Source organism: Hoplias malabaricus, chromosome 6, assembly GCF_029633855.1.
Source record: "Hoplias malabaricus isolate fHopMal1 chromosome 6, fHopMal1.hap1, whole genome shotgun sequence".
Taxonomy (NCBI): domain Eukaryota; kingdom Metazoa; phylum Chordata; class Actinopteri; order Characiformes; family Erythrinidae; genus Hoplias; species Hoplias malabaricus.
In genome coordinates, this window is record NC_089805.1 from 45,957,993 (window position 1) to 45,973,809 (window position 15,817).

The following is a 15,817-nucleotide window of genomic DNA, read 5'->3' on the forward strand; positions in this document are numbered from 1 at the left end:
ACTAGAGACACGCTTGTTAAAGGGAGTCTGACTGAGATTGAATTGATGTGAACATGTCCCTCCCTCACATTGTGCGCGGTGGTTAAACCTGTTCCTCAGGCTCCACAGGCCCTCCGTCTGCAGCATGGAATCTAGACTCTGACCAAAAAAACTGGGCTGTCACTCCGTAAGAGCTTCCTCCACATCTTTAGTCCTAGATCAGGACACGGACACAGCTGGTAGAGACCCTGTCAGCATCTGGTTTCTACAGTAAAAGGAGAATATGTCGACAGATTTAAGCTACAACTTTGTTTTTAAAGGTAAGGCAGCTATTTCTGAGGTGGATCTGATATTTCCAGCTCAAATCTACACTGCATTTCTTCAGTGGTTAATGGGATTGTCCTGTTTTGTTATTTAATTTCGTTATTTGTTTGCTTTAAAGAGCGCATGTGTACTTTGTTCATTTGTCAGGTTTTTAATGACCTTTAATCAGAGGTGTGAAGTCAGTCCTAAACTGAGACTGAAATTAGTCCTATTACTCTGCTGAGGAAAATGCTGACTGCAGTGAAATTAAAAGTAGCCTGAGTTTCAGTTCAGAAGGTCTGAGCTCTTTAAGCTCCTTCTGTACTGAGTGAGTGAGAGAATGTGGAGAATATTTGGTCAGTGGAGCTTCCCAGAAAATCCAGCATCTTTCAGTCACAGGAGCTGATATCTCTTCTTCCTGTTTCCTTTCCCCCCGTCTCTCTCTCTCTCTCTCTCTCTCTCTCTCTCTCTCTCTCTGCAGTGGTGTTAATCGGAGAGTCTGGTGTAGGGAAGAGTAATCTTTTGTCCAGATTTACAAAGAATGAGTTTAATCACGACAGTCGAACCACTATTGGAGTGGAGTTCAGCACCAGGAGCATTCAGCTGGACACAGTGACTATCAAAGCTCAGATCTGGGACACAGCCGGACTGGAGCGGTACCGGGCCATCACCTCAGCGTGAGTCTACACACTGACCAGAACCAGGCCAGAGACCAGTTAAAATTATAACTCTCCGGCACAGAACATAGTGAAGAGTCAGGAGAAAGTCTAAATAATTATGACTGAACAAAGAAACCTATGAGAGAGCAAATAATTGTATCCTCGCTAATCTTACTACCATGTTAGTTCCTCAGTTATCTAAGGTTAGATAGTAATCTTAGTAATCTTACACTACATCCGCAATAATCATACACTAGATCCTCAGTAATCATACACTAGATCCTTAGTAATCTTACAGAAGACACTTACTAATCATATGCCAGTTCCTCAGTATTCTTATTGTAGCTCCTCAGTTATCTACTGTTAGATCTGTAGTAATTATACACTAAATCCTGAGTAATCATACACTAAATCCTCAGTTATCTACCGTTAGATCCGTAGTAATCATACACTAGATCCTCAGTAATCATACACTAGATCCTCAGTAATCGTACACTAAATCCTCAAAAATCTTACACTAGATCCTCAGTAATCATACACTAGATCCTTAGTAATCTTACACAAGACAATTACTAATCATATGCCAGTTCCTCAGTAATCTTATTCTAGCTCCTCAGTTATCTACCGTTAGATCCGTAGTAATCATACCCTAAATCCTCAGTAATCATACACTAGATCCTCAGTAATCATACACTAAATCCTCAGTTATCTACTGTTAGATCCGTAGTAATCATACACTAAATTCTCAGTAATCATACACTAGATCCTCAGTAATCGTACACTAGATCCTCAGTAATCATACACTAGATCCTTAGTAATCTTACACAAGACACTTACTAATCATATGCCAGTTTCTCAGTATTCTTATTGTAGCTCCTCAGTTATCTACCGTTAGAGCCGTAGTAATCATACACTAAATCCTCAGTAATCATACACTAAATCCTCAGTTATCTACCGTTAGATCTGTAGTAATCATACAATTAATCCTCAGTAATCATACACTAAATTCTCAGTAATTATATACTAGATCCTCAGTAATCATACACTAGATCCGTAGTAATCATACAGTAAATTCTCAGTAATCATACACTAGATCCTCAGTAATCGTACACTAGATCCTCAGTAATCATACACTAGATCCTCAGTAATCATACACTAGATCCGTAGTAATCATACAGTAAATTCTCAGTAATCATACACTAGATCCTCAGTAATCGTACACTAGATCCTCAGTAATCATACACTAGATCCTTAGTAATCTTACACAAGACACTTACTAATCATATGCCAGTTTCTCAGTATTCTTATTGTAGCTCCTCAGTTATCTACCGTTAGAGCCGTAGTAATCATACACTAAATCCTCAGTAATCATACACTAAATCCTCAGTTATCTACCGTTAGATCTGTAGTAATCATACAATTAATCCTCAGTAATCATACACTAAATTCTCAGTAATTATATACTAGATCCTCAGTAATCATACACTAGATCCGTAGTAATCATACAGTAAATTCTCAGTAATCATACACTAGATCCTCAGTAATCGTACACTAGATCCTCAGTAATCATACACTAGATCCTTAGTAATCTTACACAAGACACTTACTAATCATATGCCAGTTCCTCAGTATTCTTATTGTAGCTCCTCAGTTATCTACTGTTAGATCCATAGTAATCATACACTGGATCCTCAGTAATCATATGCTAAATCCTCAGTTATCTACAGTTAGATCCGTAGTAATCATACACTACATCCTTAGTAATCATACACAAGACCCTTACTAATCATACGTCAGTTCCTCAATAATCTACCGATACATCCTTAGTAATCATACACTAGATCCTCAGTAATCTTACACTAGATCCTCATTATTGGAACAGATGCTAGTCGCACTGATTGACTGTGAATGCTCTGGTTTGTGTAGTTATTACAGAGGGGCGGTAGGTGCTCTCCTGGTGTATGACATCACCAGACATCTGACCTATGAGAATGTGGAGAGGTGGCTGAAGGAGCTGTATGACCATGCAGATCCTCATATGGTCGTGATGCTTGTGGGCAACAAGAGTGACCTCACAGCTCAGCGCACCGTCCCAACACAGGAGGCCCAAAGCTATGCAGGTCAGCCACATTCTCCTCTAAATGTACTGAACTGCTGTATCACTATCAGCAGGTAGTGATCTCCTCTGAGTGTGTTGAGCTGATTTAAGTGATGAGTTATCACTGACAAACTGGGGAATAAATAAATGAAAATTTGGATCAGAAACTGAGTGAACATATTTGTATGTGGATAAAACTCATCTTCTGTGCTGGTTTAAAGGCTGAGGATTGTTATCCGAGTCAAGACTATGTTTGATACCTTTGATTAACTGCGGTCATTTCTCTTCATACAGAGAGTAAAGATCTGCTCTTCATGGAGACGTCGGCTCTGGACTCGACTAATGTGGAAAGTGCCTTCCTCCAGGTTCTTACCGGTGAGTGTAATCATTAGTGTAGAGTGGAGGAAGGTAGTGTCGCAGTCACACAGCTCCAGGGATCTGGAGGTTGTGGGTTCGATTCCCGCTCTGGGTGACTGTCTGTGAGGAGTGTGGTGTGTTCTCCCTGTGTCTGCGTGGGTTTCCTACGGGTGACTGTCTGTGAGGAGTTGGTGTGTTCTCCCTGTGTCTGCGTGGGTTTCCTCCGGGTGCTCTGGTTTCCTCCCACAGTCCAAAAACACACGTTGATAGGTGGATTGGCGACTCAAAAGTGTCCGTAGGTGTGAGTGTGTGAGTGAATGTGTGTGTGTCTGTGTTGCCCTGTGAAGGACTGGCACCCCCTCCAGGGTGTATTCCTGCCTTGCGCCCAATGATTCCAGGTAGGCTCTGGACCCACCGTGCCCCTGAATTGGATAAGGGTTACAGATAATGAATGAATACTTTATTTTTTAAACTTTACACTGTCTGCAGTTGTTTTTTACATTGAACAAAACCAGGGCTTCTGAATGGTCCAGTGGTGTAAGCATTGGTCCTGTCATAGGGAGATAACGACCTTAATCACTGGTGACGTCTCAGCCAAAATTTTCATTACTTTTAGTTGAGAAATGTTCATCTATTGTCTGTAACCCTTATCCAGTTCAGGGTCGCAGTGGGTCCAGAACCTACCTGGAATCATTGGGCGCAAGGCGGGAACACACCCTGGAGGGGGCGCCAGTCCTTCACAGGGCAACACAGACACACACACACACACATTCACTCACACCTACGGACACTTTTGAGTCACCAATCAACCTACCACCGTGTTTTTGGACTGTGGGAGGAAACCGGAGCACCCGGAGGAAACCCACGCGAACACAGGGAGAACACACCAACTCACAGACAGGCACCTGGAGGAAACCCACACAGACACAGGGAGAACACACGACACTCCTCAGACAGTCACCTGGAGGAAACCCATGCAGACACAGAGAGAACACACCACACTCCTCACAGACAGTCACTCGGAGGAAACCCACGCAGACACAGGGAGAACACACCACGCTCCTCACAGACAGGCACCCGGAGGAAACCCACGCAGACACAGAGAGAACACACCACACTCCTCACAGACAGGCACCCGGAGGAAACCCACGCAGACACAGGGAGAACACACCACACTCCTCACAGACAGGCACCCGGAGGAAACCCACGCAGACACAGAGAGAACACACCACACTCCTCACAGACAGGCACCCGGAGGAAACCCACGCAGACACAGAGAGAACACACCACACTCCTCACAGACAGTCACCCGGAGGAAACCCACACAGACACAGAAAGAACATAACACACTCCTCACAGACAGTCACCCGGAGGAAACCCACGCAGACACAGAGAGAACACACCACACTCCTCACAGACAGTCACCCAGAGGAAACCCACGCAGACACAGGGAGAACACACCACACTCCTCACAGACAGGCACCCAGAGGAAACCCACGCAGACACACACTCTAAAAAGAGAAGAGTTGATCCAACTTAATTGAATTGCTTCAATTGGTAACAAGTAATTCAATTAAGTTTATCCAACTTAATTTTTTAAGTTCAACCTTCAAAAACTTAAAAAATTAAGTTGGATAAGCTTAATTGCATTACTTGTTACCAATTGAAGCAATTCAATTAAGTTGGTTCTTTTTAGAGTGCAGAGAGAACACACCACACTCCTCACAGACAGTCACCCGGAGGAAACCCACACAGTCACAGGGAGAACACACCACACTCCTCACAGACAGTCACCCGGAGGAAACCCACGCAGACACAGGGAGAACACACCACACTCCTCACAGACAGGCACCCGGAGGAAACCCACGCAGACACAGAGAGAACACACCACACTCCTCACAGACAGTCACCCGGAGGAAACCCACACAGACACAGAAAGAACATAACACACTCCTCACAGACAGGCACCTGGAGGAAACCCACACAGACACAGAAAGAACACACCACACTCCTCACAGACAGTCACCTGGAGGAAACCCACGCAGACACAGGGAGAACACACCACACTCCTCACAGACAGTCACCCGTCACCATGTTTGTGTGCACACTCTCAGATGGATTTAGCTAATTCTGTTTGACCACAGGCAACAAAATATCAGCTGACACCAGCATGAAATACAGAGGGGTTAATGCAGGTCCGATGCTGGTTCATCTGGTTACTCAGTGGAGTCATATCCTGATCCATTTAGATCCCGTTTGTCTTTAACGTGTGACGAGATTCTTTTTCTGTTGCTTTGGTTTTTCTCAGCGATCCATAAGAAGGTGGCGAGTAGAGAAGTGACCCGGGGCTCCATCAGCGCTGTGACCCTGACTCAGTCAATTCCAATCAGCGAGCCAGAGGCGACCCGAAAACCCTGCTGTAAAAGCCAGTGACACAGAGCCAGCAAACTCCCAACTCAGCCACAAACACCACCAGCAGCATTAAGAGTGTAACAGTGACGGTGTTTCTGAGAGCGGAGGCACCATGACTGTGGAGTGTTATGACTTGTTTACGACTGCAGTCCTGTGCAGAAGTGAGAACACCCCTGGTTAAGTCACACGCTTTATTGATTTTATGAGTGAAAATATGTTCATACATGAATACGCTATTTTTGATGCACATTTTCTATTGATGTTTGAGTACAGGGGGCAGCCGTGTCCTGGCGCTGAGGGAACTGGGCTGTAACCGGAAGGTTGCTGGTTCGATCCCCAGAGCCGACAGGTCATGACTGAAGTGCCCTTGAGCAAGGCATCTAACCCCCAACTGCTCCCAGGGCCCTTTCCATGGCCCACTGCCCCCTAGTGTTCACTGGTGTGTGTGAATGTGTGTTTCACTTCACAGACTGGGTTAAATGCAGTGAACTAATTTCTTCCCATTGTGTACAAGTGCAGTGGCCAATAAAGTGATTCCAGTTCTAATTCTATAATGTGTGTAACTCTATGATGGCACTGGCTCCCACTGCACTGGCTCTTTAATGACATGAACACACTTAAAGCACTGACCAGTGCCATGTGGACACTGACACAGAGCTGAGACGTAAGGGTGGGGCTGTGGGGAAAATGAAACGTCTGACGGTGGGATGTATTTTCTTTCTTTCTCTGTTGAATGTTCTCTTTTGTTTGTTGCTGTCATCCATCCATTCATTATCTGTAACCGATTATCCAATTTAGGGTCGCGTTGGGTCCAGAGCCTACCTGGAATCATTGGGCGCAAGGCGGGAATACACCCTGGAGGGGGCACCAGTCCTTCACAGGGCAACACAGACACACCTACGGACACTTTCGAGTCGCCAGTCCACCTACCAACGTGTGTTTTTGGACTGTGGGAGGAAACCGGAGCACCCGGAGGAAACCCACGCAGACACGGGGAGAACACACCAACTCCTCACAGACAGTCACCCACAACCTCCAGGTCCCTGGAGCTGTGTGACTGCGACACTACCTGCTGCACCACCGTGCCGCCCTTGTTGCTGTCATTTATTTTTTAAAAAACATCAGCTCTGTGCCTAAAGGCTGTTTGCTTTTTAACACAAGTCAGGTCACCAAACAACCAGCTGTACCTGCACAGAGGCCAGAGGGTGCTGCTTAATGTGTGTGTTGAGAGATACAGCATTTCTAAACACATTTTTAATTTTACATTTTCTCTTTATTAATTTTAGTTATAGATTCCATCACCTTGAGCAATAGGAAATGTGCAGGTGTCTTATAAATGTGGAGAATGTACTTATTTTCACTCGGAAACGACAAAGTCTTTTTTGAACAGGGGTGCTGGGACTTTTGCATTTGACTGTGACACTATTTTAAAAATGCATTTATTTGCCGTAGGTTTAAAGCATTTTACTGAGCCTCAGCCCCACTTTCAACTTATTCCAGATTTTATGCTTGAATTTGTAGTGTTTATATAAAAATGTATATTTGAGACGATACAGTAAACTGAGGTCAGTAGAAATGTTAAAAGCAAATTTGTTTTTTTATATTTGGTTTCACAATGAATTAAACAAGAGGATTTTTAAAATAGAAACAACAAAGACACCAAGTTTTCTAAAAATAAAAAAAATGTTTTTATTCAGTGTTTTTTTCATAAGTCTGTGACCATTAACCAGCAGCAGGTCTTTTCCTTTATTCATTATCACCACAATTCATTTGGCTTCTGCTGAGGACTTCACTAATGCTTCTCTAATGATACTTTCTTGTCATTATTATTATTAGCTGCACCTGTAGTTATAGCAGTGACAGTAATATTAGTGGCAGCAGTAGTTGTTGTTGTAACAGAAGCAGTGGTGGTATCAGAGGTAAGAGTCCAGTGACCTTTCCTCTGTCTCTGCTCGACTCTGCTCCTTTGCTTTCCTATTAAATCAGGTCCTGGTTCTGGAAGCGGGTTCTTGTTTAGTGGCTGTTCTCTCGTGGTTCAGAGCGAGTCGAGTAGGGACTAAACCGTGGCGTGTATACCTTGCAGAGCGCTGATCGTCCAGAGAGAGTCGTCACTCTACGCCACGCAACGCAGACGACCAGCACCAACTCTCCATCTGTAAAATCTCCAGCTGCAGCAGAGATCACGTTTGTTTTTATCCGACTCACGACGTCAGCTCGTAAAATTACGCCGTGGTCTTTTGAAGAGGTTCAAACGCTCCTTGGATAGGTGGCCGACGAAAGAATCCAGCGAGAGCTGGACGCTGCAACAAGGAAGGAACAAACTCTACTGATCTGTCTGAACTGATGACGGAGCTGTGTTCAGTCCCAAACAACAACAACAACAACATGTCAATACACCATGAGTAAACACCGCTTAACTTAGTGTCAGTCACACAGCTCCAGGGACCTGGAGGTTGTGGGTTCGAGTCCCACTCCGGGTGACTGTCTGTGAGGAGTGTGGTGTGTTCTCCCTGTGTCTGTGTGGGTTTCCTCCGGGTGTCTGTCTGTGAGGAGTGTGGTGTGTTCTCCCTGTGTCTGTGTGGGTTTCCTCCGGGTGTCTGTCTGTGAGGAGTGTGGTGTGTTCTCCCTGTGTCTGTGTGGGTTTCCTCCGGGTGACTGTCTGTGAGGAGTGTGGTGTGTTCTCCCTGTGTCTGTGTGGGTTTCCTCCGGGTGTGTGTCTGTGAGGAGTGTGGTGTGTTCTCCCTGTGTCTGTGTGGGTTTCCTCCGGGTGACTGTCTGTGAGGAGTGTGGTGTGTTCTCTCTGTGTCTGTGTGGGTTTCCTCCGGGTGACTGTCTGTGAGGAGTGTGGTGTGTTCTCCCTGCGTCTGCATGGGTTTCCTCCGGGTGACTGTCTGTGAGGAGTGTGGTGTGTTCTCCCTGTGTCTGTGTGGGTTTCCTCCGGGTGACTGTCTGTGAGGAGTGTGGTGTGTTCTCCCTGTGTCTGCGTGGGTTTCCTCCGGGTGACTGTCTGTGAGAAGTGTGGTGTGTTCTCTCTGTGTCTGCATGGGTTTCCTCCGGGTGACTGTCTGTGAGGAGTGTGGTGTGTTCTCCCTGTGTCTGCGTGGGTTTCCTCCGGGTGACTGTCTGTGACGAGTGTGGTGTGTTCTCCCTGTGACTGTGTGGGTTTCCTCCGGGTGACTGTCTGTGAGGAGTGTGGTGTGTTCTCTCTGTGTCTGTGTGGGTGTCCTCCAGGTGACTGTCTGTGAGGAGTGTGGTGTGTTCTCTCTGTGTCTGCGTGGGTTTCTTCCGGGTGACTGTCTGTGAGGAGTGTGGAGTGTTCTCTCTGTGTCTGTGTGGGTTTCCTCCAGGTGACTGTCTGTGAGGAGTGTGGTGTATTCTCTCTGTGTCTGCGTGGGTTTCCTCCGGGTGACTGTCTGTGAGGAGTGTGGTGTGTTCTCTCTGTGTCTGCGTGGGGTTCCTCCAGGTGACTGTCTGTGAGGAGTGTGGTGTGTTCTCCCTGTGTCTGTGTGGGTTTCCTCCGGGTGACTGTCTGTGAGGAGTGTGGTGTGTTCTCTCTGTGTCTGTGTGGGTTTCCTCCGGGTGACTGTCTGTGAAGAGTGTGGTGTGTTCTCCCTGTGTCAGTGCGTCCATAGATATGTGTGAGTGAGTGAATGTGTGTCCCACTGTGAACGACTGGTGCCCCCTCCAGGGTGTGTTCCTGCCTTGTGCCCAGTGATTCCAGGTAGGCCCCGGACCCATCATCGCCCTGAACTTGAGTAAGGAACTGGCCCGAGGTGCTTGATGTACTGGACCCAATCATGGCTTCTCAATGTTCTCAATCAATATTTCTTTGGGAGAAGTGGGGAACTGGTGATGATTGGAGAGAGTACTGAGATAAAATGATAAACATGGAACACATATAAAATCAAACACACAAACAAACAGTTACTGTTCAGATATTTAATGACAAAATTTATTCTGAAGCAAATTTAACATCCAGCAGTTTGATTGTGTCCCACATATTTCTATTGAAAAGGTGCGGAGGACGTCCAATCACACAGATTATGTTAATGAGTGCATTTACGTCCACACCAGTACTCTGATCATCACCAGACTTCAGCACTTATCAGATAAGAGAGGACTGTGGGGTATTAATGGGGTGTATATCTACCTTCCCCCTGATGTCTGCAACCGTGAACACAGAGGCAGATAAAGATGTGTTTCCAAAGTTCAAAACCCTAAACACTTATTAGAACACAGCCACCGTCACGTGGAGAGCAGTGGTCCCAGAGTCGTATTAACTCCTGAATAAAGATTTCCAGAGAAGGTGCTCTGTGTTAATAAGGAAGCCTGACTGTTTTTGTGATGCGCTATGGGAGTTTATCAGTGACTTCCTCATCATCACAGTAACACAGCGCTGTGAACTCTGACCAGATTACAGTGGGGATGTAAACACACTCAAAGTTGAAGTGCTCATTAGTGCCTCGTCTTCACCCTCAGTGGAGCTGGAACACACACTCGGTGCCGGGATACTGCGGCAGTTTCAGGTCGTACTTCTTCTCCAGCGCTGGAGGAACAAACCTCCCTCCCAGGAAATGATACCGTCCCTTAAAGTGCTGCGCAGCCCTCTTCGGGGCGGTGAGGGAGATCAGCATGTCCGGCTGAATCCCGTCTGGAGAACCCTGCTCCACATCCCAACCTTCACAGACAAACAGAGTTCAAACACAACCGTGGAGAGCACAATTAAACACAGATTCAGAGCGTTACATCAGGGAAACTCGTCTGTGACTGTACTTTAAACTTTAGCTCAAATATAAACTCTTTTGCTGGAGGATGGGGTCTGGACACTCTACAAACTTCAGTTTTTAAATATTAAAAGGGTTTTTACTGAGTGTTATCACAGGACTGACCCGAGGGGATGTCCACACTAGCGATGGGGACGGTGACCTTCTTCAGCGTGGACAACACATCACCGAAAGGTTCCCGTACCGCACCTTTAAAGCTGAAGCCGAAGACTGCGTCGATCACCACGTTATAAACTTCATCGATCTCTTCAGCCTGGAGGACGAATGAGAAGTTAAGATGCGAGTTCCTCATGTTCTGTAGGTACCTTTTAGGAAACTAAGTTTTGCTGAGGTCACACAACAGCAGGGCATCAAATATTTACTCGTTTCCTAAATAAATAACTTAGGAATAAGTAAGAAACTGCGTCTGGAGTTCAGTATTGAAACAAACCTTGAGAAACCATTAGCAATAATCACACTGGAGGTGGCGCTGTTACTGAGAGTCAGTGCAGCTGTGCTTATATTAGGCAACAGTGCAACCTCCGGTGATTATTAAAACAGGAAGGAGGTACAATCAGAAAGTGGCCGTGCAGGTGGCCAGGAGCTCATTAGAATTAAGGGACGTGATTGGCCAAGAACAAGCAAGTCTTGGGTTAGGTGATTCATGGAAAGCTGTTAGTGAGGCCACATCCCCAGAGAGAAGGCAAATGATGACTAGTTTTATTAGGGCGCAGGAGGAGGAGGAGGAGGCACAGTGTAGCCAGGTCAGCCACATCCCTGCTTGTGCAGTTCAGCATCAGGGGCCGGAAACCAAGGTCAGCTGTGAGGGAATTATCAGAAAGGTCTAGTCAGTGGTTGTGGATCAGGAGAGCACAGATTACTTGGGGAAATGCTCTGTAGAGGTGCTGTTGTGGTGGTTGGTGATGTAGCACGTGAAGATCTGGTGGCACTGGGCGTGCATTAACGGTGCCAGTGGGGCTAGGTACAGCTTTAGTCATAGGCCAGTTGGGATTTAAGGTTGTTGATGGTAAAGGGTAAGGAATGACTAAATCTAGATTGGAGGGGGGTGGGTCTGGGACGCCAGACTTCACTGTGGAGCATTCTGGAGGTGTTGTGGGCTTAATTCAGCGAAACACAGACGAGGGGTGTTGAAGTGTAAGATTCCACAGGAATTTAGTGGCTGCAGGTGGGAAGAGAGTGGGGTGGGCCCTATGTGAAGCTCTAATGGATTGGCACAGGATATTTTACACCTTCTGTATGATTATATGTGTGGTTTTTTTTTTTTTTTTAAACACAGCAAACCTGAATTCCTGATTGTAATACTGTTTTATACAACAGCTCTACATTACCCCAGCCAGCTGCTTTGTGTACATACACACACACACACACCATTTATATAAACCTAAAACATATTAAAGTACCTCTGGCATCTCGGACAGAAAGTTAATCTCCATCTTCTCACACTGAGTGGTCAGATTCTGGAACAGCTGTTTGTTTGGACGCTTCGGGTACAGAACAGCCGGCTCATATCCCTGCGGGTTTTTACACACACACACACACACACACACACACATACACTTACTTTAACAATCCAAACCATTGTAGATTACTTACAGGGGGCAAAAATATTCTATAAAACAAACAGAGGCTAGAAAATATATATACACTTTTTTTCCATCATTGTTACTTTAAAGGAAATATAAAATACACACACCAGCAGAAGGAGAATTACAACTCACAAAGAGTTTGAGATGTCGAGCGCACACCAGTCCATCTCCTCCGTTATTACCCGGACCACAGATCACCAAAACCCTGGGGGGTCTCTTAACCAGAGACGACAGGGGGTAGCCCTGAGAGACAGAGGCAAAGAGAATGTGTAAACACTGCTGCGCTCCGCTGCACAGAGAGGTTCTGCTCATGTTTACAGGGCTCTTGGTAAATTATATGCCCCTTTCAGAGGTGCACACTAATCCAGAAATGTATTAATACAAACACTAAAAAGGGAAAAATAAATGTGTGGAAGTATCATCAGGCTACTGCACAAACCTCTGACTCAATCTTTAGATGCAGGCTCTACACTGCCCCCAGGTGGAGGAAAGAGTTTGGACAGATCAGAGCGTATAGTAATGATAATAATGAAACCTGATCTATATCAGTGCAGTGTGTGAGCATCTGTCTCCACACACTGTTTAATCACACTCTTTTCTCTGCCGTAACAACTCTGGGTTTAACTCTTTTGCTGAAAACGCTGGAGGTGTGTTTACCTTTGTGACTGCTGTGGCACAGCTGAGTCCAGCGAGCTCCATCAACTGATCCACACTGAAACTGTACTCAGAGAACAGCTCCTCATCGATACGCTGGGCTTCTTCCTGCCTAGAAACACACACACACACATTCAAGTGTTCTGGGACAGCTGCCCGGTACCTCCCCACTTCTCATGGTAATAAACTCCTAACTAAAATCATCCCAAACCTCATTTAATGTCAACGTCCACAGCTCTTTACGTCCACAATAACAACGTCATAGAAAGTAAAACTATTCTTTTAAGCAAAAAACATTTATTCCAAGCAGCAGTTTGGAATAATTTCCACTCGTCCAAGTTCCACACGAAGCTGAGGTTCCAATCATTCTGAAAAAGAGATCTATTTTCTGAACAGCAACATAATGGATTCCCATCTGAATGTAATCAGTTTTGATGTCTTTTCCAGTGATATATTCTTCTCTTAACCAAACTTCACTTGAATTCAGAGCCTTGTGCTGCTGTGACTCGGGATTCATGGATTCGTTTGGGGTTGTTGTGTGTTCTCTGTGTTTCACCGGGAATCAGTTTTACACGGATTGTTACTGAGTGGGTGCTGCGTGTGTTTATTCAGCTGAAAGGAAGAGAGGCTGGGGAAATGAGAGCTGAGTAAGACTGAGACGTTTCAGTTAAAGTCTATGGCATGGCTGTGTAGATCAGAAACTTAAAAACCTAAGTCCCAGAGTGTGAAACAGCACCTGTTTTCTTGGCATGATGCTGCAGTGTGTCATATTACGAATAATAATAATAATAATAATAATAATTAGACTAAGTTGCATGTGTATAGTGCATTTCCAATGCTCATGTTTGCTTTACACAGGAGGGAAAAGAGAAAGGACAGCGGAGGAGTGCAGAAGAACTGAGAGAAGCTGTAGGCTTTTAGCTGAGATTAAAAAGAAGAAAATGAAGAGCAGAAGCGATGACTTTGCAGTAAAGAGTGTGATGGATGACGCAGTGATGGAACTATGAATTATTAAGCACACGTATCTGGACCTTTCTGAAATCACTCAGAGACTCCGCCAGCACAGAGCAGGGCTGGGGGTGAAAATAAACCCTTTGATGGTAAAGTACCACCAGGGAAAAATCTATATCAAAACCAACACCTAGAAACGGCTCAGATCCAGAGTAACGTGTGTGTACATCATACAGAGTCAGGAACAGAATCACGTCTGTATCTTGCTGATCTGCCCTGCGTGAGTTAAGAGGTACATGTAGAAATGTGATGTGAAACTGAACTACACTCTTAAAGCTGTATGTTCAACACTGGTCCTGTTTATTTCTACGTACCCCAAATATTTGATGGAGTTTGCCATGGTGCAGGTTTTTCTGGCAGAGGACAGTGTGTATGAGTGTTCACACACAGGTGCGTACACTCTTCTGTGAGCGAGAACACACACTCCTCGAGACGTGACGAGGAGTCCGAGACCAAACAGAGCTCTCAACCCCAACATTCACCTCCTCGCGGCTCCTGAAACAACAGCAGAAACAGAGGATTTAAAGCAGCTGTCAGTCACTTCCTTCACTGATTCATCTCCTTATTATGAAGCACTTGGAGGAAACCCATGCAGACACAGGGACAACACAGACCCTGGAGCTGTACTGTGCTCCTTTAAAATGTCACACACACTTTCTAATCGTCTAATCGGACTGGATTTTGATGCTGACACCTGTTAATGTTCTCTTCAAACTGCCAATAGCTTCAGGATTAAAATGTTGTTAAATGCAATGAGCACAAACTTGTTTCATCTGTCAGCACATTGATAACTGCACTTTTAATCATGTCTCTTTACAGTTTTATACAAAGAAACACAGAAAAGCCTGCTGTGCTCTGTTTGTTTAGAAGCAGGACATTAATCTGGAGTTTGTTCCACATTAACTTCAGTTACACTGCCATATATCAGAGAGAAATACAGAAATACAAGATAAACAGAGAGACACAGGCAGAAATACAGAGGTGTTTCTGTATTTATAGAGATATACAGACAGGTAAAAAGAGAAACATGAGTATAAAACAGATATAAAGAGAGAAATACAGAGCAATATACAGAGATACTGAGAAAATTAGAGAGATAAAGTAAAAAAATGGTCAATTACAACATAAATGTTTGATACCAGGCTTCTACAGTAAGTTAATGACTGCTTTTAAAATCTCTGCTGCACAATTTAAGGTGGAACGGGAAATTCCACCTTATAAACATCCCAAAAATCCCAGGTTCATGTGTGAATCTCTTTAACTTTAGGTTAGTTCTTGGGTGTTTACTTTCTCCGGACTCAAACTGCAAACACAAACCAACACAAAGCACTCAAACCTAACAACTCACAACAGCAAAACTACACTTACACCCACTGTCAACAGAACCCTGCGACTCTACTTCTGCTCCACCGCCACGGCCACCATTTTCAAAATAAAAGCCCTGCTCCGGAGTACATGGACAAATGTTTGTGGACATTTCCCCAGAACTGAAGGGCGTTAATCTGGAGTGTGTTCCTCTTCAGTGCAGTAACAGCCTCTACTCTTCTGACATGATTTATACACTTTATATAGTAGAACATTGCTGTGAGGATTTACTGACTTTTAACAACACAAACTTTATTAAGATGCTTGTGTGGGGTGATTAGTTCTGGATCATAAGCACAGTTCCAGCTCTGTTCCTCTGTCCAGTGCCTAATAATGGTACCCTTATACCCGCAGCTCACTCATGGCTTTACGCTTCATGATTTCAGCCTCATGAGGTTTTTCTGGGGCAGGCCTTACTCTAACAATGTAATGATGCTTTAGTGTAAAACAGCCACGCTTTATTCATCAACTCATTCATTTAGTCGTTCCTACAGCTTCTGTAACTGTGTCACAGTGGGTCTGGTGCCTGTCTGGAGTTATTGGGTATAAAGCAGGATCCCACCCTTAACAGGGAGCCATCACACACCCACCACACACCTGTGGACAATT

At 44.9% G+C, this 15,817-nt stretch overlaps 2 protein-coding genes across 2 annotated transcripts; one reads left to right on the forward strand and one right to left on the reverse strand.

Moving 5' to 3' along the window:
- The first annotated feature begins 168 nt into the window (after window positions 1–168).
- rab25a (RAB25, member RAS oncogene family a) lies at window positions 169–7,549 on the forward strand. Its single transcript, XM_066673602.1, has 5 exons — window positions 169–299; window positions 764–959; window positions 2,868–3,061; window positions 3,334–3,414; window positions 5,705–7,549. The coding sequence occupies exons 1-5, from the start codon at window positions 263–265 to the stop codon at window positions 5,827–5,829; spliced, it is 633 nt and encodes a 210-aa protein (XP_066529699.1). The 5' UTR covers window positions 169–262; the 3' UTR covers window positions 5,830–7,549.
- A 2,192-nt stretch (window positions 7,550–9,741) lies between these two features.
- Window positions 9,742–15,319, reverse strand: naxe (NAD(P)HX epimerase). The gene is made up of 7 exons (XM_066674779.1): window positions 15,212–15,319; window positions 14,158–14,338; window positions 12,836–12,944; window positions 12,311–12,421; window positions 11,993–12,103; window positions 10,698–10,845; window positions 9,742–10,486 (listed from the first exon to the last, which is right to left on the reverse strand). The coding sequence occupies exons 2-7, from the start codon at window positions 14,319–14,321 to the stop codon at window positions 10,284–10,286; spliced, it is 846 nt and encodes a 281-aa protein (XP_066530876.1). The 5' UTR covers window positions 14,322–14,338; window positions 15,212–15,319; the 3' UTR covers window positions 9,742–10,283.
- Between the last annotated feature and the right edge of the window lie 498 nt (window positions 15,320–15,817).

What these genes read in the sequence shown, in the direction of transcription:
- rab25a (XM_066673602.1), top strand. Translation starts at nt 263, where the DNA reads ATGTCGACAGATTTAAGCTACAACTTTGTTTTTAAAG. An exon ending in TACCGGGCCATCACCTCAGC is followed by an intron (nt 960 to 2,867) that starts GTGAGTCTACAC and finishes TGGTTTGTGTAG; the next exon opens with TTATTACAGAGGGGCGGTAG. An exon ending in GGAGGCCCAAAGCTATGCAG is followed by an intron (nt 3,062 to 3,333) that starts GTCAGCCACATT and finishes CTCTTCATACAG; the next exon opens with AGAGTAAAGATCTGCTCTTC.
- naxe (XM_066674779.1), bottom strand. Translation starts at nt 14,321, where the DNA reads ATGTTGGGGTTGAGAGCTCTGTTTGGTCTCGGACTCCTCGTCACGTCT. An exon ending in AACTCCATCAAATATTTGGG is followed by an intron (nt 12,945 to 14,157) that starts GTACGTAGAAAT and finishes GTGTGTTTCTAG; the next exon opens with GCAGGAAGAAGCCCAGCGTA. An exon ending in GTGCCACAGCAGTCACAAAG is followed by an intron (nt 12,422 to 12,835) that starts GTAAACACACCT and finishes TCTGTCTCTCAG; the next exon opens with GGCTACCCCCTGTCGTCTCT.